Here is a 25194-nt window from a genome sequence, read left to right as displayed (position 1 = left end):
TTACCTGCCTTGGTGATTTTGAGAATTAGACTGTTTATTATGTCTATTACTAGCCCATGTCTTCACACTGCATTTAATGAGGAATATTATTCCTTAATGCATTCTCTCATTCATGGTCTTCTGGATTGTTTCCAGTTTTAGCTGTTCTTTGCATTTCTTCATGAAAAAGACTCCTGTAGGGCATATTTTTGCCTTTTTATTTTTTGAAGGTATAATTTTGTTTAGAATATATGAATATCTTTTAAGAGAGTGCCAGTTTCAGAATGTATCAGTTTATTGCCCCCACTGGCAATAGTTAGGATTTGAGTTGCAGATCATAGTTTTGTCATAAATTAATGCTAATATAAGTGGATTTAACAGTGTCCTTGATGTGTTTAACGTTGTTCTAGTCTGCTCACCAGTTGTCTCTTTCCTGCCTTGTAGAATCACCAGAGCTAGAGATGATGACTGTACATGGATAAATAGAAAGCTAAGCAGCAGTGTTGATTTGTATGTAATAATGTTTCTGTTAGGCCATTTTATATATTCAGTTTTGTAAACACAGAATGAAAGCTGAATGAGATTTTATAATTGGAGACATGTTAGATGGCCTTTGCTTCAAAAATCTCTAATTTCTCTACTGTGACATAGATTTGTAAATAGGACACTCGTAAGAAACTAAGTTAGGATGGGAAGGAATGGAGGGTGTATCTGGGAGGAGTTAGGGGAGTAGTGGGTGAGTACAACACAATTCATTAGGAACTCAAAGAATTAATGAAAGTATAAGACTAAGAAGAATAAAATATTAGATTAAAAAGAATAAGGTAATATCTAGTGTGCTTTGTGAATCATACTTTTTAAGCAAGTTGTACAGAAGAACATTACATCTGTGGGAGAAGGTAAAAGTGCTGACAAATAATAAAGGCTATGGAAATCGTCACGGCAATGCCATGTACACTACAGTGTGAATGACAGTGCTTTATGGCTACTGTTGAGTGCATTCAAATACACCAGAATGTTACTCCTTGATTACATTTTCTGTGTGCTTCTGCCATAGTAAGATATTAATATTGTTTCTAGTATTAAACTTAGAAGAGGAAAGGCAGTTACACTGGATTTTCAGATTTTTTTTAACACATGGGGCAAATCTAGCACTTTTCACAACAAACATTTGTGGAATAGATTAGAATAAACATTTCATTTCAAGTTGAAGAATTTTACTGTCCTGGCAGTGAAGCATTTGAAAATGTGACTTCTAAATCTGGGAGGAATGTGTTTGAGAAGTGTTTTAGCAAGATTGTGTTGGCAGGACTTCCTAAGCAGGTGATGTATTATAAACTACTGCCTTAGGAAGAGTGAAAGACTCGGGAACCTGGGTCTAATAGACACATTATGAAAGCCTGGAAGAGAAGGTGACTAAGCAACCCTCACTGTGGAGGTAACAGAGAGTGAGTGGGAGAATCAAGGTAATGCCGGTTTCCAAGGCTCTCTAACCTGGACTGTTATACTTTAATCGTGGGGTCTCATCTAGTGAGTGGTTTAGGAGGAAGAGCTGAAAAGCATCAAGGGTTTGGCTGATATTCGATGGCTTTAGGGTGATGACAAGGTACTCAGAAACACGTTCAGTAGGAATGTGGAGATTGTGGTTCCAGAGTGCAGTACTGGGTTTAAGGTTGGGAGTGTGGGGCAGGCAAAATGGCTCCGTGGGAAAAAGAGCTGGCTGCTAATCCTAATGACCTAAATTACATTCCCACGACCCAAGTTGTGGAAGGAGAGAACCAGCTTCTGCGAGTTGTCCTCTGACCTCCACAAGTGTGCCATGACATGCACACAGATAATTAAGTAAATAAATTAAAAAATAAAAATACATATATAGAAATTGATCACTCATATGAGGACAAAAACTATAAAGCCAAATGAACAGTCTAGGGGTTGGAACATAGAATGGCAGGGTGGGATAAGGGCATGTACTTTGGGCACCTGCCCCAGCATGGTAACAAATGAAAACAAAAAATCCATAAGACTTGGGGGGAGGAGGAGAGGAGGAAGAGGAAGAGGAGGAGGCGGCGGAGGAGGCGGCGGCGGCACTGGCAGCAGTAGCAGCAGTGGCAGAAGAAACTGAGTGGGCAAAATACAGCCCATGGCTAATGGTTTTGCTTTTGTAAATTAATTTTATTTAAGCTTACTTATTTTCTTTGCTGTCATATTGCTTGGGCTGCTTTTGTGCTATGGCAGTAGATTGAGTGGTTGGTATAGAGAATAGTTAGTTGGTCTACAATCATCTAAAATATGTACTAGAAGGCTTTTATAGCAAAACTTTGTTGACATCTGTTACATAGATGCAAGAAATGAAGAAGAGGTTAGCTTCTCTTGGGTGCTGGCTTGGCATACCCTGTCTATCCCAGCCATTGGGAGCAGAGGCAGGTGTATCTCTGTGAGGTCCAGGACAGCCAGGGCTACACAGAAAAACCCTGTCTTTGAATAAACAACAACAAAAAGAAAACAAAAGTTAGAGGTTAGCTTGTATCATCGATGACTATGTAGAATTCAGTGGTTTTTGTGTGTTTGTCTATGAGCAAATATTTGTGGAGAGATTGTTCTGCATCTGGCCTTTGGTTTGTGCTGTCTAGGGGAGGGGCTAAATAGCTAGAGATTAATAGGTAAATGGATGACTATGAAAGTGATGAGTATCAAATTTTCTTTTGTGTGCATAGAGTGGAATGAGCGGGAGTTTGAGGGATAGAGGGAGAGAATTTTCAGTACAGAGAAAATATGGAAAAGATTTTATGGCACTATTCTAGAGAGGCAGTGTGATGCCATTACAGGAATTAATGGTCTAAGACTTGAATGCAGGGAGTGCATGGGCCTCATTACAGGAAACGAATAGAATTGTTTGCGGAATTGAGTTAAGAATAGTAATTGCTCACACAGCTGTTTTTAAATAGCAAATGTGTTAGGTAATCAGCAAAAATTCACGAAGATGTACTTGATAGTTATGTAGAAACCGCTGTGTTCCTACAGACTTATGATCCTGATGGGAGCCATAAAAACAGGCAAACTAGCTAAAAACCTGTGCATGCAGTTTTCACATTGGTGTAATATTGTATTTTTTGTTAAAATGTAAGTGTAGTTTTGTTGTCGTTATTTTCTAACCATTGAATCTAAATGTAATTATTTTGTTCAAGAAGAGTAGAGGTATGAATTTGATGGGTGCACAAAGCATTGAGGTGTGTACTTGCTGAAAGAAATGTCTGCCTTCTTCCTAGACAGAAGTGAAGTGTTGGATTGTGTTGATTTCTGCTTGCTTCATTTTAGTATTCAGCTTTATTTTATTAGCCCACACTGCCTCTGTTCATTTTCTCCTTTTGTACCTTCCCAAGGATGTAGAAATACACCATTAACTTCTCAAAGACAATTTAGTTAATCCACTACCACTCTAGGTAAATTGCAGCTGTCTTTCAACCTTGTAGGTCTGTTTACCTTGGGGGGGGGGTTATTTGCTGCTTTCTCTCGTGCTGAAGTTGCTCTGGTATTACTTCAGAACGCATCCATTGCAGTTCCCAGGAAGATGGTTACTATGTTTTAGATAGTTGCATGTTTTACAGACGCTAGAGAGAACCGTTTCTTATTGGTGTTCTCCCTTTACTTCTGCATCCAGGATGCCCTCTGATTACATTTTTTTTTTCATCTTAAAGATCTACTTTCAGTATATTTTTGAATCAGATGTTAGAAATGAATTCTTAATTTTCTTTCATGTGCAAATGTCATTATTATCTTTAGTCTTGAAGGATATTCGTCATATGTATAGTTCTGGATAATAGTGGGCACTTTAAAGATGTTTTTCCATGTCTGCCATTATCCAGTTTCTGAAGGCAAACATAGTGATTTGAACTTTTCCTTTCTAGGTAATAATTTCTTCCTGGCTATTTCTGAAATTTAAAATTTTTGTCTGTTAACTTGATTTTGTATAGGAATTTCTTGGCATTTTTACTGTTGGCATTCACCACAATCTTTATTTGGTAGATTTAACCCTTACACATCTGTGACTTCTCTTTTGGACATGGTTTCTTCAGATGCATTTTCCTGTCCTATTCTCTTTGTTCTCTCGTTATACCCAGGTTACACTTCTTTGTTTCTTCCATTAGGTTTCTGAGATCTTGTTAAGTTTCTATTAGTTTCTGATTTGAATGGTTTCTATTTATCTATTATAAACACCAATTACACTTTCCTGTCATCTCTATTCTGTCTTATGTTCTTCCAAGAAGTTTTATTCCACACATTCAATTCGGCCTCTTAGAAAATGTTTTCCTTCTTCTATCTAGTCCTCTGTCCATTGTATGATCTTTACTCATTGAGCACATTTACAGCATCTTCAGTCTGTGAGAATCCACATGTAGTGGTCCTCTTGGCTGAATAGTGGGTTGCATTTTTACTGTCTACGACTTGGTTTTATTATGAATGCTCTTTGTGGAAATCTTGGTTTCTTCATGTTCCTTCAATATTTTCTGTTTTAGTAAGCCAGTTTTTTTGGTTAAAATTAAAATTCTCTGTTTCCTTGGCTGACTGCCACTCATGTCTCATTTAATTCTTTAGCCTCTGCTGTCGACGAGTTTGGTCTTGCCTGTGGGTGTGTGCTCTAGCTTTTAAGATATAAAGTCAGACTTTGATTTAACAATCCTATACACAGAATCTTTTGTACTTAAAACAGAAAACCCAAAGCTCTATACCTGATAATCACTTTTCCTGTGAGACAACCTGTCTTACTTTCTCTTAAGTTCCCTTGTGCATTTGTCCATTTTTCTCCTTTAATTTCATTAATGTATAGCATAGTAATGAAAGGAATTATATTGTAATTGACCCTGTATCCCAATGAGTTCCTGAGTAAACGTATCAGTAGATTTATTTCATCTTTATGCAAAATCTTAAAAGTACTATGAAAAATTGTTGGTAGGTTTTCAGATGTCTGTTAGTTTAGAATTGATTGCAACCTTTAAGTTTATATAAAAAAGTATCATTTCTTCACAAATAAAAGTGAAGAAACTATTGAAGTAGACATTATAGTGTTAGTTATTTGACACAATTATCTCCAGTCAGATTTTTCTTACAAATCACTTATTCTATCTCCAGAAAGCAGATGGCAGTCCTATAAAGTATGTTTGTTATCTTTTGTTTCTATACAGTGGTACTGAGTTTGCCATTTGACTTACTATTAGAATAAAGAACTTCTTTCAGGGTTAGAATTGACTCTGTGTGCAGGAAGTGCGCAGTCTCCTGGCTTGTTCTAATCTGACAGGTGCTCGCTTGCTTGCTCTGGGCAAACGCTGACCATACATAAGCACATGTCCATGTTGAATTGCTGCTTTGACTGCCTTTGCTGTAGCTGTCTATTCTTTGTTTTTCCCTCTTCTTTTCCTTGTTTTTGACTTTTTGAGACTCTCCAAAACCTGAAACATATCCCAAGTTCTGTATTCACTTCTCCACTTACCTTAGTTTTAATTCATGATGTCAGTTTTTAGTAGTAGGTCTCCTAAGTGGCAGATAAAGAGAGAATGGTCTTCATTGCTAGTACCCTTGCACCATTCCATCCTTTTCATCTCAGATAGATCTTTCCTGAGCGTCAAACATTGAAACAGTGTTCATAATCCTTGTCTACAGCATCTTCTGGGGAAACCATGTTGTTTGGCTATAAAACAGTCTCTCCTTTGACATAGAACATGCTTTTGTTTTTTGTTGGTGGATAAAACTGTACAGAAACTTAGACATTCAAATGCTAACATATTAAAGGGGAAGGAATAGAATGGACACCATAGGGATAGTATTTTGGAGAATACTCTACGTATAACACTTACGGTGGAGGCAATGAGACAAGTGAACAAGAGTGTATTGAGTTCTTCATGGAAAAGATGCCTGCCACACATTGGACTTGGCCAAAAGTTTGCCTGGTCTTTTAAGAGTCTTATACGTTTGATTTTCAACAAGTTTGGTTTATTCCTTCTCCAAGCTCCCAACCTCGAAAGAATGTGGTTGTCTATTCAGTAATTTCAGATGTGTTTCTTGTGTCTTGTCTCTTTTTTTTTTTTTGGCTCACCTGGAACTCAATATATAGATCAAGCCAGCCACAATCTCAAAAACTGCTTCTGCCTCCCAAGTGCTGGGCTTAGGGGCATGCCTACCATACTTAGCTGTGATTGTTCTTATTAAATGTTTTTACAAGGACAAAAAGGCCAGCTGCTTTCATTAAATCCAAACTATTGTTTTTAGAAACAAGGTCTTAAGTTGGTTTGATCGTAACTGTGGAGTATGAGATGCACCCCTAGTCTCAGTCATTTGAACACTTACTTGGTTCTTAGCAGTGCTGCAGTTTGTTGGAGGATTTATGTCACCACAGGGTGGCTTTGAGAGTGTAAAGATTTCCATTTGCTCTGTCAGCTTCCTGCTTAGTGTTCAAGATGTGAGCTCAGATTGAAATTCCAGCCTGCTTACCTACTGCACCACCATATTGGACTCTGGTCCCTCTGGAACCCTAAGCTCAAACAAACCTTCCTATAAGTTTCATTTTTTTCATAGTGTTTTGTCACAGCAACAGAAAAGTAACAATACACTTACCAGATAATTAATTAATAAAAAATAGCATGCTAGGCATGATGGCACATGCCTGGAATTCCAGTATTTGGGAAGCTGAGCTACAAATTTGTGAGCCTGAGCTACACAGCAAACACACACACACCCTCCAGAAATCCAAATAATATGCTTTTAAGAATGGGGCACATGCACAAAAGAAGTCATTAGATATGCACTCACTGATAAGTGGATATTAGCCCAGAAACATAGAACACCCAAGATACAATTTACAAAACAGAAGAAAATCATGAAGAGGGAAGGAAGACCAATGGGTGGATACTTCATTCCTCTTTAGAATAGGGAACAAAATACCCATGAAAGGAGTTACAGAGACAAAGTTTGGAGCTAAGATGAAAGGATGGACTATCCAGAGAATACTCCACCCAGGGATCCATCCCATAATCAGCCACCAAACCCACACAATATTGCATATGCCAGAAAGATTTTGCAGAAGGGACCCTGTTACAGCTGTCTCGTATGAGACTATGCCAGTGCCTGGCAAATACAGAAGTGGATGCTTACAGTCTTCTATAAAATGGAACTTCAATGGAGAAGCTAGAGAAAGCACCCAAGGAGCTGAAGGGGTCTGCAACCCTATAGGTGGACCAACAATATGAACTAACCAGTACCCCCAGAGCTCATGTCTCTAGCTGCATATGTAGCAGAAGATGGCCTATTGGCCATCATTGGGAAGAGAGGCCCCTTGGTATTGCAAACTTTATATGCCCCAGTACAGGGGAATGCCAGGACCAAGAAGCAGGAGTGGGTAGGTAGGGGAGCAGGGTGGAGGGAGGGTATAGGGAACTTTCAGGATAGCATTTGAAATGTATATAAAGAAAATATCTAATAAAAAAAGAATGGGGCACATGAAATAAACAGTTATAATGTATTTTATGTAATTGATTCCATTCAGAAAAGCAGGCTCTATGATAAACTGGGTATGCATATGCATGCATACACACACACACACACACACACACACACACACACACACACACACAGAGTTTAAAAAAAAGAAAACAGTGCTTCAGTGTTGATGAGTTTACTAATTCTTATACATTTTAATTCTGAAAAGAAACATAATTATGTTTTTAAAAATTAAATAGTCAAAGTACTTCAAGTTTTTTGTTATTTCTTTTTTAAGATTTTATTTATATGTAAGTACACTGTAGCAGTCTTCAGACACACCAGAGGCAGGCGTCAGATCTCATTACAGATGATTGTGAGCCACCATATGGTTGCTGGGATTTGAACTCAGGACCCTCAGAAGAGCAGTCAGTGTTCTTAACCGCTGTTCCATTTCTCCAGCCCTCAAATTTTTAATAATTGTTTACTGTTCTCATAACTGTTATTTAAATCTATGGATCAATGAATTACTCTAAAGTTGTTGATTTGCTATATAAGTACTAAAAATGGAAAGGAAAGAAAATAAATGGGAATTTTTTTCTCCAGGTATTTCAAAACAATTGCAATTCCCCATTCTATTGTGATGCTTTTGCATTTCTCTTTAGATTTTCTTGGTTTCTACATTTTATCAGTTTGTATAACATCCTTATAAAGTTTATCTTCAGGTGTTGTCTTGTTTTTGTTGTGGATGAAGCTTTAGAAGTTCCTTTATTGCTGTCATGTTTTTGTATTTGTACAGCTATTGTCTTGGGCAGAAAGGGGTCATTGATACAAAGTGATTTCTTTTGTCAGTGCCAGCCACGACATTCAGTCAGTCTGGCTGTGTTGACAATAAATCACAGAGCTGTGAGGTGAAAACCTAGCCAGATCCGCGTTACTCTGTAATAGCCCTTGAGCCTGTCCTTGTCCACTATTAGTATTTAACTACATAATACATTAGCATTTTGTTTAATTAATCTTTGCCTTTTCTTCATCTTGTAAAAGGTGTTACAAGTCTTTTGATTAAAAATTGACTGTGTGGTTTCCACTGTCTGAGATGGTTTCTATAGCTTGCTCCTGTCTTTTTTTTTAAACAAATATATTTAAAACACTATTTATTAATGGTTTGCTATAAAAACATTAAGATAAATTTTTGTCTTATGTCCATTAGGGTAGAATTCATCATAAGTTTCCAATATATAATTGTTTGACAATACTTTACACAACTTAAACAATTATTTGGAGTTTTATGTCATGTTACTATATTCTGTGGGTTAATAATAGTTTTTATCTTTAGTTGAGTCTCTTGGAAAGCCTGTATTCTGTTTATAATGCTCATCACAAAGAAAATGCTTAGAAAGTACCTCTTGGGTAGCTTGTGGTCCTGGAGAGATATAAACTGTGTGCCTTTCTATGACACATTGTATATGTAGAGTCTTTACTAAATTGTGAATTTTAATAAGATTTTTCTAAGAACAAATAAAGTACTTAATGTGTTTTGAACATTGTTTCACTTTAAATTGTGCCTGGAATATTATCTGTACAGTATTTCCTCTTTACCTGTGGGGGCATATTCCTAACTACCTGCAGATACTTAAAACTGAAAATCGTACTAACTCCTCCCTCATATGTATGTATGTACGGATGTATGTATGTATGTATGTATGCCAGAGATGAACTCAAATTTCTGAAATTAGGCAGTGAGATTATCAATAGCTAATCTATACATAGAATAATTATAATAGTAGTATATAGGATCCCTTCTTTTCATCTCCCTCTCCCTCTTTCTCTCTTTCTTCCTTTTTCTTCCTTTCTTCCTTCCTCCCTTTCTCCCTCCCTCTCTCTCTCTCTCTCTCTCTCTCTCTCTCCTTTTTTCTTTCTGTTGTTTATTTTGTTTGACAGGGTTTGTTTGTGTAGTTTGGCTGACCTGCAGCTCATCTCTATAGACCAGACTGGCCTCAAATCAGAGATCCTTCTGCTTCTGCCTTCTGAGTGCTGGGATTAAAGGCGTGCACCATCATGCCCTGCAATTTTCTTAAGAAAACTCTTAGGCCCCAGTAACCAAGTTAGTCAGGAAGACATTCTGCTGTGCGACCTGGTGCCTGACTCTTGTTTGTTCAAGCCTTGGACTCAGGTTGCCACAGAAGTTTTGGCATTTTAGCTACTGAACACTACATTCTCACCTACATTACTGATGACTTCTAGGAATACTCTGAAAGAGTTCCTAAACTTAGTAATTTCTAACATCCATTTTTTTCGAGTACAAAGGAAAGAAAGCCAACATTGATATTTAGTATAGAAATTATCTTAGAAAGAGCTGAGGAATATATACTGTACTTAGTAATCAAAGATGAAAATCCTGGATTTTTAAATATAGAAAATGTAGGAATAACTAGATTGAAACATACAATGATAAATGACCAATTTAGAGATTACCAGTTTTTCGTGGAACCAATGGGAAGGTTTAGGTATAGAACCTGGCATCAGACAAGGATGATGGTAACTGATCCTTCATCCTCCTTTAAGACCTTTACTTTGCAGCAACATTGTGAGTAACAGCTGTGAAGAGATGGAATTGCTACCCACAGGATTGCTGCAGTGCACTCTTTGTCACTGTGGTTAGTTGGGATAGGTAATTTGAGATTCTCTATTTTCTGTTAAGAATATTAACTCTCTAATCTGATAGAAACACATGTATGAAACTCAATATTACATGGCTAGCTTTGTTTTTATGGTTGGAGAACTGAAATCTTCATATTTTATATATGGAAAGTGTATGGATAATGGGTAGAAAAATGGAGACACTTATGTGAAAATCCATTTGAAAGTCTCCAAAGAAATATCTTAGTTCTGAAATGTCATGATATACAGAGGGTATCATTTAGGGGAATAATGGTGAGAGTAACTCTGAAGAAACTACCTTGCTACATGCTACTGGGTCAAGGAATATGATATAGCCAGTTTCACAATGATTCTCATACCATCATGTGAACTTCGTTCTCTTATGCACTATCTGAAACGTCAGAAACATGTCTTTAGAATTTATATTGTACACTGTCTGCTTTCTTTAGGTATGGATGAGCGTGGAGGAACAACATCTTGGGGAACAAGTGGTCAACCAAGCCCCTCCTATGATTCATCTAGAGTAAGTTTTCTTAAGTCTTGGTTACAACTGTAATGATGATTGGGCTGAGTAAATGAGGTTTTCCATAAATGAACTTTTCATAACAAATAAAGGTTATCTTATGTTGTGGAAATATAGAATATGCACAGCCTTCATCATGGATTTAATCTGCTGTCCTGCTTTTGAGGTTTATTACAATTCCTATACCTGAAGAAATACTCTTGGTATTATCCAGATCTGCTTTGCCTACAGTGCTCCCGTGATGCTGGAGGAGCTCAGAGTACCCATCAGATGTTCTTTGTACTGAATTGCTATTTCTTTGTTTGTTACCTGTTTCAGGAGATGGTTGTGACTTTTAAAGCTCCAGCTTTCAGCTTCCTTTTCAAGCTGAGTTCCAGAGGTTATCAGTATTCGCATTGGGTACTCAGTAGTCTTATCTCTAGAAGCCATGCCAAAATAGATGTAAAAGTTCTTGGTTAACAATAGAAAATAAGACCAACTTTGTGTTCTACACACCAAAAGGGGTAAAGATTAGGGCCTTTTCTAGCAAGAAAACTATGCAAAATTTTCTGGTAAACGTTTGAAGTGGGACCAGAGACAGAAAATGAAAGAACTATAAATAAACACTTTGTTCTCAGCCACTAGTGCACTGGTAGGGTTACAAAGTGGGATACTTTTTAAAAGACTGTATGTTACTGATATTTAAAAGGCTTGACACAATCTACTCTGGATGAGAAGAAATTTCTTTGGGCTCATCGTTTAAAGGTAGGGATGGGTTGGTGGTGTTGATGCTGCAAGACTGGCTCCTGTCAGTGTGGGGCAGCTTGCTCACTTCTCAGCTGATCAGGAAACAGACCTTGAGTAAAACTAGATAGTAGTTCACAAAGCCTTCCTTCCTTACCCCACTTGCTGCAGTGAGGCCCTACTTCCTAGAGGTTCTAATTTCTAGAAACTGTCGTCAGGTTAGACCATATGTTCAGACACATGAATCTGTCAGGATCATTTCACATGCAAACCATAATGCTATATGTAAATGAATGAGACATTTCTTTTCTCTTACAGGAAACCAAGAGAAGATATGTCTATATATCTATACATATATATAAAACATTTAACTTAAAGTATCTTAAAGAGTAGAAAGAAAGAAGCATGCAGTTGGCTTGTATGCAGTTGGGCTGCTTGCTTTTGATATACTTCTGTCAGTATCAAAGTGCTTCTGAAAACAAGAGGTTTTGCTGTTTTGTTAGGCCACAGTCTAATTTAAATATGTTGGGAAGGACTATTATTATTTGGAGGAAAACAGATAGACAGATGCTGTATCTATTAACTTCGTGGGAATCGGTAGCCAAAATAGCTGTCATAATGTGAAGTGCTTTGACAGGATTTAGATTTTACTGTTCATTCCTGGACACATTTTCATATCTTGGAGACTTTAAACTTGTAGATGTTCAATTTTTTCCCAATTCTGAAGAGAGTTTTTGATTCTCTGAAAAATATTTGAGTGTGTTTCTTGCTTATCTTTTTGAAATTACAGTTTTCTATAGTAGAAATTTTAGTATATGTAAATATTTGAAAACTTTCCTTCAGAGGCTCAAGTTCCTGTCTTAGAGTGCATTAGATGACTCCTTCGTAGTTCTCTTTACTTCACTCTCAGGCTTTCTGAGTTCTTCTACTTGAATATTAGATGGGGTTTTAGGAGAAGAACATATAACAGTGTATCCAAGCACTTAACAGATTGACCATCCTGACATTGTATTTGCATCAGTGATGGCACTCAAAGACAATCCTGCTGTTTTTGCTGTTTGATCTATAGGTCACATGAGAAAGCTGTCTTCTATTCTGAATGTATTAATTAGCTTATTTTTAGTGTAGGTTGTGGTAGAGAAAAGTTGAACTAATTCTGTGGTCAGCCAGCTTCCTGTTTAACCCAGGCACATTCCTAGATACCCAGCTTACTGCTCTTAAACATCTTTTCCAGGACTAGAACAGTCACTGCAGCTAAGTTCCTTTTATATATGACCTCTCCAGGTCTTAATAGATCTGAAAAGTAGCCCTCACCGTATAGAGGCAGTTAAGTTTCTGGTTATTAGAATTACTCACAGAAGCCCATTAACAAAGAGGTTTTTTGTTTGTTTGTTTGTTTGTTTGTTTTGTTTTTGCTTTTTAAAAAAATATTTTGGTTTTCTTTATTTTGTTTTATTGGATATTTTTCATTTACATTTACATTTCAAATGTTCTCCCCTTTCGAAATTTCCCCTCCCAGAAACCCCCTATCCCATCCCACCTCCTTCTGCTTCTATGAGGGTGTGCCCCCAACCACCCACCCACTCCCACCTCCCTGCCCTCTCCCACCTCTCTGCCCTCTCATTCCCCTACACTGGGCCATTAAGCCTTCACAGGACCAACGTCCTCTTTTCCCATCCGCTGCTACATATAAGGCTGGAGCCATGGCCCCCTCCATGTGAATTCCTTGGTTGGTGGTTTAGACCCTGGGAGCCCTGGTTGGTTGATATTATTGTCCTTCCTATGGGGTTGCAAATCCCTTTAGCTCCTTCAGTTCTTTCTCTAACTCCTCCACTGGGGATTCCGTGATCAGTTCAGTGGTTGGCTGTGAACATCTGCCTCTGTATATGTCAGGCTCTAATAGAGCCTCCCAGGAGACAGCTATATCAGGCTCTTGTCAGCATGCACTTCTTGGCATCCACAATAGTGTCTGTGTTTGGTGACTGTATATGGGATGGATCCCTAGGTGGGACAGTCTCTGGGTGGCCTTTCCTTCAGTCTCTGCTCCACACTTTGACTCCATATTTGCTCCTGTGAATATTTTGTTACCCCTTCAAAGTGTACGTGCTTTGGTCTTCCTTCTTCTTGAGCTTCACATGGTCTGTGAATTGTATCTTGGGTATTCCGAGCTTTTGGGCTAATATTCACTTATCAGTGAGTGCATACCATGTGTGTTCTTTTGTGATTGGGTTACCTCATTCACGATGATATTTTCTAGTTCCATCCATTAACAGAGAGTTGTTGAGGGAGATACTGGAGCAGATATGATACTTAGTGGTAATGTTAGAAGTGATAGAATAATGTTAGAAAAAGTGATAGACTTATGTAATGTTCTTAGGCTTCAAACCTTAGAGGGTGGGAGCACTGCTTTTGTGTATACTCTCATGTCTTCTCTTGTCTGTGCATTCTTGATGCTTTGTCTGTCTGTGCAGCACAAATACACAAACATGAAAAAAGTACTGTGATATGAAAGATCCAGTTTTAAAACTTCGTCAAGTGAGCTCCAGGACAGCCAGAGCTATACAGAGAGACCCTGTCTCAAAAAAAAAATAAATAAATAAATAAAAAATAAAACTTCGTCAAAATTGAAGCACCAGAGATGAACAAGATTTAAATATCGCACAGTGCAGGCCTACAAGAAATATAGGCAACAAGTTTTTGTATCTCTTCTTATCCTTTAATGCAAGGAATATTTTCTCTATTTGAGATTGTACCAGGTATAAAGGCCAGGAAATTGGATTGCTCTAGTTGATTGCTGTGTTAATGATTGCTTGAGTTTCAGGTTTTCCTACTTTTTACTATCTGTGTTATTCTGGACAGGTTATTTAAATTCACTGCACATCACTCATTTGTAAAAAGGGATTGGTGTTAGCTATTTTATGAAGTTGTTAAAAGGATTAAATGGAATGGTCGGTGTCTGATATGCACTGTTCTGTGAGTGTCTTTAGAATTCATCTTAGAAGTTTGTGTCTAATCAAATAGAAACAAATGAATGCATTTGCAAGAGATGCTGCCATATAAATCTAATGAGAATTTTTGCTCTTTTACTAATTAATAAATATTTTTCCTTTCGATCTATAACAAATGTTAGTAACATCAATTTCCCTTCCCTTGCAATTATTCATTACTTTCTTGAAAAAGCACATCTCTTCCTATGAAACAATGATTTAAAAGTTTTCCTTTTTGCATAAAGCAATGTTTTATGCATGATAGCTGTGCTGTACTTAGTTAAATATAATCAAAATTTGGAAAATCATTTTCCTTAGCACAATACATAGAACAGACAATTAAGTAATACTGAGAGTTGCAAAAAATTCTTCCCTTGGGAAGAGCAACTGGCTGCCCAATACCTGATGGTCATCACTGAAGAAATACATATGAGGAATATTACAGAGACTTGAGAAGGTTGTTTTTAGGAATGCATATATGTGCTCATAACAGTTAATGAAAAAAGAGGCCATGAGTTTGAAAGAGCAAGAAGATGCATATGTAAGAGTTTGAAGGGAAGAAAAGGAAGGGTGAAAATGATGTAATTATATGATTATATAGAATTTCAAAAATAAAAAATGTTAAAAAGTGAGTAAACAAATTTTTATAAAAAAAGAACAATGATGAAAACCTGTGAGGCTCATAATAGATGGTAGTCTGAGTGATTGGGGACAGCTGTTTATGCTTACAGACTTAATCTGCTCATAGGTAGGTCAGAGACTTGTAGACTTGTATAGTAGATCCTAGGAAAGTCACCTTTCTTTATGTTTTTTTTTTGTCGTCAAAATTATAGTAATATTACACAGACCTCAAAGGGTATAGATAAAAGTGGAGATTATAGCTATGAAATATTTAATTTATTTATTTAACAAATGAAAACAATTACTGTTCTCAGTGCTTTATCTCAATATCAAATACATTAAATGCATCTTCATGGTTATATATTTCCTGATATACACATTCTGTTTCTGAGATGTGACTGATACCTGAATCTGTAGGTCTTTTAAGTGACCATATTGTTAGGTTTGCCCATTTTTGTACATACTGGTACCCATCCTAGCCTAAATTCTACCATGGGACCATAGAGATTTGTACCTCATAGCCTGTGCAAGATGCAGAACTTTTCTGCTGATTTTATATATGTGTATTTATATGTATATATGCGTGTGTATGTGTGTTTGTATATTCTTTTTAAAATAAGACCAAATACTTTATTGTTCCTTTGAAAAGTTTATACCGGTTCACTGTCAACAAACAACTAATTTCTATATGCCATTAGCTACTATGAGTGGGCTTATTATTTAAAGTCATAAGCATTTTCCATGTAAAATATTGCTGTTAAGATGAGTATTTAGGTACTTATCATTGCTGCTACTGTTTTTTTTTTGTTTTGTTTTTTTTTTTTTTTTTTTAAATAAAGAACATTCATTGGCTTGAACTGAGTTTGGATGTGTCTAAATTTCCCCAGGTCCCCCACCCCCTTTTTGTATTGTGCTTTGCAGAACAAAATAGTCATTTGCATTTTGCTCTTTTTATTTCCTCAGCTTTTGTCATATCATAGAATTTTTCACAACTGAAAAATGTGTTAGCTGCTTTCATTTATCCTGGTTTGCAGATGAGAAAGCAGGTTTGGAGAGTGTGAAGGTAGATTTGCAGGAGACCCACTGTTTACATGAGGAAGGCTGCCCTGTCAAAGACTGCCTCTGGCCTGAATAGATTACACTTCAATGCCAGCATCTCTTGGCCCCTTTGCCTTGCCTCAGCACTTCTGGATTCAAAGAGTAGTAACATTTCTGTCACAACTTTGAAGGGAAAGTAGAAAGTTAAAACAAGAAAGGGAACGTGTGGCTGGTGACAAATAATTTGGGACATGATGCTTCCTAGCCAGTGAGGGATGTGGTTCAGGTGGTGGAGTCCTAGCTCTCTCAAGGCTCTGGTTTTGATATTTAGCACCTTACAAACTGCATGTGGCACCACCCTTTTGAGATTATAGCACTTTGGGAGGTAGGTAGAATCAGGAGAATTAGATAGTCAAGGTCAAATTGGGCTACATAGCAAGTTTGAGGCCATTTTGGTTGAGAGATGGGGAGAGGAGGGAAGAGGCAAGAGGGGAGACAGGAGAAAGAGGAGAGGGGGAAGGGAGGAGGGAGGAAGACAACGAGATTCACATAGCAAAGGTAGTGTGTAGTGAGGCAGAACCATAGAATTAGTTGCTCAGTGTCAACTTGATCTAGCTGATAAGTGGGAGTGTCAGTTTCTATCTCTGATACAACTTAGACTTTGCTTTGTGATACTGAATGAGTTAATTTTTTTAATCTCAAACTTTCTCTCTTTTTGTTTTCATTGATAGAAATGGAATGGCACTAATAATGGCTACACCACTACCCTTCCAGTCTGTGCTGATAATGCAGAGGGGATATGTGTTGATGGAATGGGCTTTAAAAAAAGTCCTTCAGTTATTTTATGTATGAGACTTAGCACAGAATGATCTCAGGGACTTGTTACTTGTCTTTTTGGTTGTGAGCCTAGCCCTTAATGACTGATCAATTTCTCCCAAGAGCCCCAGGGACTTTCTTCTAAGGGATGAGTAGTAAGCATGTTTTGAATTCTATAGTACTTGCTCTGACTTTTGCTTCCTTATAGCAGTGCATTCACTGGGAGTTGAGTGTACTCAGAGTAGTGTTCACTTTATAGAATGCTAGTCACAAAGAGTGTGTTGGGTAGAAAGAAGAATATGAACTTACCAAGAGTTTAGAGTTGCTGGTCTTGCAAAGTTTGTGTATAGAGCCATAGACTGTGTAATTTGGATAAAGGGTAGAAGAAAAACTACTCAACTAAAATAAGAAAATAGTTTTCACAAACAATGAAAACTAAAACCAATATATATAAGGTTATCTGGATGAAGTTGATGTTATTTTCTCTTGAAGCTTCTGTAGTGTTTGTGCCAGATGAGGCTAAAGGGAACTTTAATTTTGTTTAGTGCTCTCGCCATTCTTAGCTGGCATTCAGTATCTTTTTCATTCATGTAGGAGAGCTTGGCTGAGTGCCACTTAGTAGATTGTGAGCTAGATATGGGATAATAGAGCCTTGGATATCTTCATGTACTGTCTATACAAAACACACAGAGGTCATTGTGACCTCACTAAGGGGTTATACTGGCTAGAGATTTGGATTGACTTGCTTAGGTTTACAGGTCATAGGAGCCTTAGTAGTTGCTAGTAGAGCATAGGGACCTTTCTTCTTCTTCCACTGGAAATCGTGTTATGAGAAAACCCCATTGCAATAAGAATATTAAATTTATCCTGTAATCCCCCAATCCCTCAATACTAGGAATTGAACCCAGGGCCACACGTTTACTAGGTAAGTATTCCACTCTTTTTTTGTTTGTTTGTTTGTTTGTTTTGTTTTGTTTGTTTGTTTTTTTCGAGACAGGGTTTCTCTGTATAGCCCTGGCTGTCCTGGAACTCACTTTGTAGACCAGGCTGGCCTCGAACTCAGAAATCCGCCTGCCTCTGCCTCCCAAGTGCTAGGATTAAAGGCGTGTGCCACCACTGCCCGGCAGTATTTTACTCTTGAGCTATACCCACAGCCTTTTCTTTTCAAACTTTTTATTTTGAGGCTGGAGAGACAGACAGCTCAACAGTTAAAAATATTTGGCAGCTGTTGCAGAGCACCTGAGTTCAGTTCTTAGCAACCCCATCAGGTGGCTCAAAAGCACTTATAACTTGAGCATAGGAGATCTCACAGCCTCCTCCAGTCTCTGAAAACATCTATACATACACATTTGGCATATATTTCAAGACAGATATTGTCACCCCCTCCTTCTTCTTAAAGTAAACTTTTTATTTTTTATTTTTATTTTTTTTTTTTTTTGAGGTAGCATCTAAGTTGTCCATTCTGGCCTTGAATATATTATGTAGCCCAATCCTCCTATGTCACCTTCCTAAGTAGCTGGGATTATAGACCTGTACCATCACACCTGATTTAGTTTGTTTGCCTTTAATGAATTTTTCTAGCATGCTTTCCACTCCCATTTTTAAGATTCTGCCAGTGGTAATTGCACCAAGAATTTGGAATGCTAAAGGTGAATAAATGCATGTTTTAGAGTTCAGGAAGTAGGCTTAGAAACAGTCCAAACTTGCCTAAAAAGTTACACTTTAAAGCTTTTAATTCTTTTAAGGCAATAAGATTGACGGTATAATTAGGTAGCAAATAATTAACTTCTAAAATAATTTTATTGCTTGTTCTAAATATTTGTCACTTTATTGAGGAGGAAGTGTTGAATAGGGTAAACAAGCATTTCTGTGAATATAATTGAAAGAGAAACAAACTTCTTGAAATAGGGAATGGTGGGATCATTAAGACAAAGGCCTCCTCACCCCGGATCACTAAATTCAGTAGATAGAAAACGTCTCTTTAGGTGATTAGTAGATGAATAGTATAGGGTAAGAGAAGTTACTGTTCTCTAGGAAAAATGTAGTCTATCTTTCTGGGAATAGATTCAATTAAAAATAAACTTGTATATAGGGAATAGCACTCTAATGGATCCAACATGAAATACTAAAAAGAAATATGATGATCTGAGAAGATTAACTATGTAGATCTGCTTATCATAAAGTCATACTTGGGTTAGGGAAATAGGAACCAGACTACAAAGTAATGGAAACAAAAAATTTTGCCTAAGGTGGTAGTGCTTGTGGAATAGCTGATATGACTAGGTGGCTGGGGAGCTGTGAATCCTCTAAACTCTTTTCTGCCACAGAATGGTAACTGTAGAATTCAGTTCTCCCAAGTTTTCAGGTTGTAACAGGTTTGCTATTTTTTGTGTTAAAAAACTACCTTGATTGTTTAATTAAAAACAAAAAAGTTTTTTTTTTGTGTGTGTGAAGAAAGGCTAAAAATAGCTTTCCTTCCTTGTGTCCATTTGTCAGGACTTAGATAGTTGAGTTTAGTGTTAGCATCTTCACTATAGCAAGGAAGATGTATCCTCGAACCTGTTTACAATGTGTTCTTTTATATTTTAAGGGGGAGTGGTATAGATTTTATGGTGAGTAGGAAGTTTAAATGCACTAATTAGAAAGGACACACAAATTTTGAAATAGTATTTTATGCCTCTTGATCTCAGGTACAAAACAGGAGATGAAGCAGTTAAATAGCAAAGCAAGACAGAAGGGACAAAGAATTAAAGTAAGTGTTTTCTATGTATTGCATCTATGTTCCCATTAATCTCTGTTTTGTTACGTAACTGCTGCTTCAACATGTTCTAGATGTGAAGAAAGCTATGGGTGAGAAAGGGCGTGTTTTAAGGTTAGGTTTAAATGAGTCTGGGGAGTAATGATGACTCTTAGTGCCATTCAGGGAGTCATCTGCCTGAACTGAGTCTGTTCTTACTTACGAATAGGCAAATTATGAGATGTAAGCACCTTTAACATTTTGCAGCATGTTTTGTAAACTGAAAGAAATCACATAGGTTTAAATTGCCTACCATTCTAAGACAACCAAAGTGTCTCTTTTTTCAGCCTACCCATTCTTAGAGCAAACATACTGAGACTCTGCTATTGATCTGTCTAAAAAGCATATATTTTTGTCAGTTTCTCACCTCACGTGAGTTTCACTTAAGTCCGTATGAGTCTACAATCCTTGTCAGGAGAAATTGACTTTACAGTTTCTACTAGGGTTTTAGGTTTCATAGCTAATGAGTGGTTGACTGAGATCTAGGGCACTAGTAGAGCAGTATTATAGCTCTGCTCGCTACTAGACCTCTGTTTAGTCTCCCAGGACACCTACTTAACCAGAATTTACCAGGTGGCCCTCAAGTATATTTCAATTTAGTCTTTGATATCCCCCTTTTTAATTGTTAAACTAGATCTTGATAGTCTCTTTAGTGTTTCCTTAGTTTAGTGATTTCTTATTTATGAAAATACAATGTAGGATAGATTCCAGATGAAAACATTTTTATAACTAACTAGCTTACTTTTATTAAACTGTTAAGAGTTCCTATTTATCACAGTAGAGCTTACAGACTTAACTTTGGTGTGTAATTGCTCAGGTCTTCAAGAGTATCATACCAAGAAGCAATTTTTAAGATTCTTTTCATTTTGGAGATGAGGAAATTAAGGTTTTGAGAAGATAGATTAACATTTAGGAATGGTAACCAGGCTAGATGGCTGAAGCCGTCCATCCCCTTTTACTGTGTAGACTTGTGTTTGCATTCTTAGCCACTTAGGGCTTTAAGGAACAATACTCTAAAGATTTTAAGGTTATGCTACGACCAGCACTCATTCTTTTCTTTCTTTTTTTTCTTTTTCTTGTTTCATATTCTCATTGGTTCTGTTCTTTAATCATGTGTGTCTTGAATATGGAATTCAAGTCATCAAGCTTGGTAGCAAGCGCCTTTACCACATCACCAGCCCTGCTATCATTATATATATATCATTATATCATATTTCTTACAAAAAAATATTTTATGAGTTGTAAAAATTGAGCCACAGCATCAGTCAAATGACCTGAACAAACAGTTCTGATCTTTTAGTTTCTTCTCTGCAAAGATTTTTTTCTTAATTGATAATTAAATAGAGAAAGACTTCTATATAGACAGACCAATTTGAAATCTGTTAGCATTTTTCCTCTTTTTATTTCTAGTTACATAACAAGTTATATATCCATTCTGAAACAAAGCCTTGTTAAGGAACTTTAAAAGTCTGAATGTTCTATTGTAAAGACAACTATTTTGAAGTCCTGGAGTTTATCCCAGACAAGATGGTGGGCTATTGTGATTTTTTAAATCCAACAAGAAATCCTATAAGTCATGAAAAATAAATTTTGTTTGAGTTACTGAAACTGGGAAAAGTTTGTTATGTTGCAGATCTTGGTATTTGGAGGTTATTGGGGGCAGTGGCAATGGTGTAAGCCTGCCTGTTCCTAGACTCATATTCTTACAATAAAATATAGATTGGTACAATCTAAGAAAAGACGCCGTATTTCTTTAAATCTATTTGAAATGTGTATGCCATTTGCAAAAGTAAGAGTCCAAAAGGAGATTTCGAATGCCAGAGGGCTTAGCCTTGTCAGTGTGCTTTCCTTGTTACATTCTTGTGTTATCCTATACTCTAGTGGTCATTCTAAAATGCTCCTCTTCAACACAGTAACTGACACACCAGCTTTCCTCCTGTGAAGTGAAAGCATTATTTCAGTGTATTTCATATTTCACTCAGCTTTTTGTCTTTGTAACAAAATACCTGTGAAAATAGAGGCACAAAGATATATTTGGCTCCATAATTTCTTGATGTAAACTGGGACAAGGTATAGTGCCAAGGATGCACTCATTTGCTTGGGTCCTACCTCCTAGGTTTCTGTCCTGTGTCAGTAGCTCAGCAAATAAAGCCCCACCTTTGAACATGACCAGTGCAGTAGGCCATGAGGTAACCAGCCTCTGGGAGGTACTTCAGACTTGCACCACAACATAGTAAAATCAGTATGGTGCTTTGTACAGAGAACAGAATATGTCTTTGGTGTTTAGGAAGTTGTTTTATGGTGAAACAATAAAATATCAGCTGCCTTATTGGTCAAAGAATGTCTGAAGCATTAAGGTGATTTAATTGTTCAAAACGTCAAAGAGTTCTTTACACAAACCTTTCTGAACTTTGCTTTACCAGCAGGTGTTCAGGGCACTAACACCGGTAGCTGTCTTCCTTTGTAAGGCCTAGACTTTCCTCTGGGTCTCCCCTGAGAATTTTCCAGAGGCCCTTACTGAGGAGGAGTCATGCTGCAGGGTGTCTTGCTTGATCCATTTTTCTCATCACAGACTTGTTTATAAGTTGACAATGCAGCATGAACATTTTCTTGTTAATGTCTGTAGCTCTTTAGGGATGGGGCCTTGTTAGATTTCCCCATCTATGGTTGGAATGTCAACTTGTTATTGCCATTGTGCAAGTCTTGGTTGGGGGACTGTATTGTTACAGTTTCATAAGTGTAACTCTGTATATGTAGAAGATACTATCTTACAGCAGACCTCCTGATCCTCAGGTTCTTATCTTTCTACCTCTTTTAGTTAGCTGGTCCCAGAGCATTAGTTATATGTGTTGTGTTGTTAGCTGTATCAGTTAGGGATGGGTTGCCCTCTCTACATTTTGACCAGTTATGGGTTACTGCTACAAAAAGAAACTTTGAAGAGGTTTGTCAGCTATATGTAATCGTTATCTTAGGAGTATGAGAACTTTTGACATGTATATGTCTTTAACTTTTCTGAATATAGCTTTTAATAAATAGATCTTGTACATTTTCTGTTTAGTTAACTGAATATTTTAAAATTCTTGATGCTGGTAGTTATAAAATTTCATTTTCTGACTCACATCTAATATATAAAATCTACAGTCTTGTTAGACTCACTTACTCCTTGTAATGGCTTTTATGCATATTCTGGACAATTTTCTGTTTGGATAGAGATTGGCAGTGCATTGAAAAATTTTGAAACAGACAGAAAGAGATGATGCATTTCAGCTCTTGTTAATGTTGAGAACTGCCTTATTGATGTGTATATGGGGAGCGGGGACTAAATGCCTGAATTAGAGAATACTTTTTAAGATATATAATTACCGTTTATTTGCATTTTAATCATAAATACATTTTTCTCTTAATGTAGTGCCCTTAAGCTCTGACAGCTTGATAGAATGAAGCATATGTGCATACAGGTTATTGTTTCCCTCTGGTATGGATTAGGTTGTATTTAATTCGTGCACTAGATGTAATTACTTTGATGTGTTTTGATACTTGCTAAACTATCTTACCAGCCCCATACAATATTTTTTAAAATTGAAAGAGGGAAGTGGGAGGGGGGAAGAGAGAAGATATGCATGAGGATATATAGAGAGATGGGCATCTGGGTGTTCAGTTCTATCACTCTCTGCCCTGTTCTCTTGTGACAGGGTCTCTCACTCAACCTGGAGCTAGGCTGGTGGCCAGTAAATCCAAGCAATTTCCCTGCGTTCTTTCATCCATAGTACTGAAGTTAAAGGTGTGCAAAGCTGTGCTTGGCTTTGTTTTTATACGAGTGTTAAGAATTTGAACTTAGGTTCTCAGTTTTAAATTATAAGTGTTCTTATCTACTGAGCCATCTCCTCCCACTCCCCTGAAATTAAGATTTAAAAAATTTTGCTACAAGGTGATGAGCACATACCTGTAAAAGCCCTAGATATTCCGACTGCGATAGGAAAGCCACTTAAGCTTAGGAGAAGCAAGACTTTGTTGGTGATTGATTGATTGATCAATTGATAATACAGATATATCAATAGAAGGATCGTGAGTTATAAAAATTTTAATTATGTGTTAATTCAGAAACAGTTCTCATTGATCATTTCAGCTCTGTTTTCTTATTTTAGCAAAGGTCAACATTTCTAATTTATTGCAACATAAAGTGAGCATAAAGTCAGAAGGGCATCTTATACATACATTTTGTCGAACCAGTGCTACACAATGTTTACTTTAAAATGTATAGGTTAAAACAGACATTTAAAATATTTGTTCCTGGCAGAGGCAGGTTGATCTCTGAGTCCAACCTGGTCTACAGAACAAATTACAGGATATCCAGGGCTAAACAGAGAAACCCTGTCTCAAAACAAAACCAAAACAAATAGCAACAACAACAAAACCCCATTTAATTGCCTTAAATTTTAAACTGGAACTTTAAAATTTTCATATTTCTTCATTTGTATTTTCTATTATATGAATAATATGGCTGAAAATTAGCATTTTTCTAGAGTTAGTACAGCTTCATGATTTCAGCAATATATATGCTGTATTGCCTTGTTTTCACACCGTACCTAGGAATGGCAGTGAGAAGGGGTGCCTGAAAGAACACTGAGGTGCGTTGGATTGTGGTTGGTATTTGTACAGTGTTAGTTTTTAGGATAAAAATAAACTCCAAGGGATGTCTTTTGTCAGGGTTGTCCTGTTTTATCATCTTTTTGGATGTGACAGATTGGACTATAATTGTGGTCCCCAGAATACATCTTGCAGCATCACCATGTTATAAATGTCGCTTAGAAACTTCTTGATTATCTGTCACATATGTATTAGACAAATATAAAACCCATTTAATTTGGAGTTCGCATTCCCAGAAGATTAAAACTAAACAGTGAAAGTCATGATGTACATCTATAGGCAGCTTTAATGATTCAACTGTTACTTAGCCCTTGGAATCTAGTGTTTTTGTTAAATTAACGTTAATCTCTTCCCCACAGATGTAGCGAGGCCTGCTTTTGTTCCTTTAATGTCATCTTGAATGTGAGTGTGTAGTCTAGAGAATGATGGATGCTCAGTGATACAGCCCCTGGAGATGCTGTGTGGTCTCTCAGTCAGGCAGGGCAGGTTCTATTTTATTTGGTTTCTTTTCAGTTTTCCTCATCTTCTGTCATGATTAAGTTATCAAAGGGCTTGGTATCACCTGAAATTTCAAAAATTAGCTAGAAACACTATGATTTTGGAGGCAGTGCTGTGGTATGTGTAGGTGTCTGAGAACCAGAAAAAAAAATTGTAAGCTTTCTTTCCTTTGTCCCTCTCTTGCTTTTAAGAAATTGTATTTTTGTGAAAGAAGTGTAATAGCTACTATGAAATATTCTTAGTGTTATTATTTCAAGGTATTTATAATTTTCTTTTCAGACCTTTGGATTTAATTAGCCATTTTATTAAGTGTTTTCTTTTCTTTCTTTCTTTTTTCTGTTTTTAATGACCCAGATTCCAAAAGAGTAGATCTTTGTAAGAATGGTAACTAAGGAGGAATAGGAAGAGAAAATCAGCCCTCGTGCATTATAACTCAG

The 25194-nt window shown here is 36.9% G+C and overlaps 1 protein-coding gene across 12 annotated transcripts in view; it reads left to right on the top strand.

Moving 5' to 3' along the window:
- Positions 1 to 25194, top strand: part of Tcf12 (transcription factor 12) — a 267642-nt gene that overhangs the window by 85626 nt on the left and 156822 nt on the right. For 8 of the 12 annotated variants that reach the window (NM_011544.3, NM_001253862.1, XM_006510998.3 and 5 more), the window contains exon 4: positions 10557 to 10630. The exons of 1 other annotated variant lie outside the window; for it this stretch is intronic. In NM_011544.3, the coding sequence (NP_035674.2) occupies positions 10557 to 10630 (74 nt within the window). Of the gene's footprint in view, positions 1 to 10556; positions 10631 to 19505; positions 19568 to 25194 lie in introns of all 12 variants that reach the window. 3 more of the 12 variants (XM_006511000.4, XM_030244212.1, XM_017313270.2) reach the window with 1 other exon arrangement.

Source organism: Mus musculus, chromosome 9, assembly GCF_000001635.26.
Source record: "Mus musculus strain C57BL/6J chromosome 9, GRCm38.p6 C57BL/6J".
In the NCBI taxonomy this organism is placed as follows: domain Eukaryota; kingdom Metazoa; phylum Chordata; class Mammalia; order Rodentia; family Muridae; genus Mus; species Mus musculus.
The sequence above is the reverse complement of the archived record's forward strand: the minus strand, read 5'-3'. Positions and strand labels throughout refer to the sequence as shown.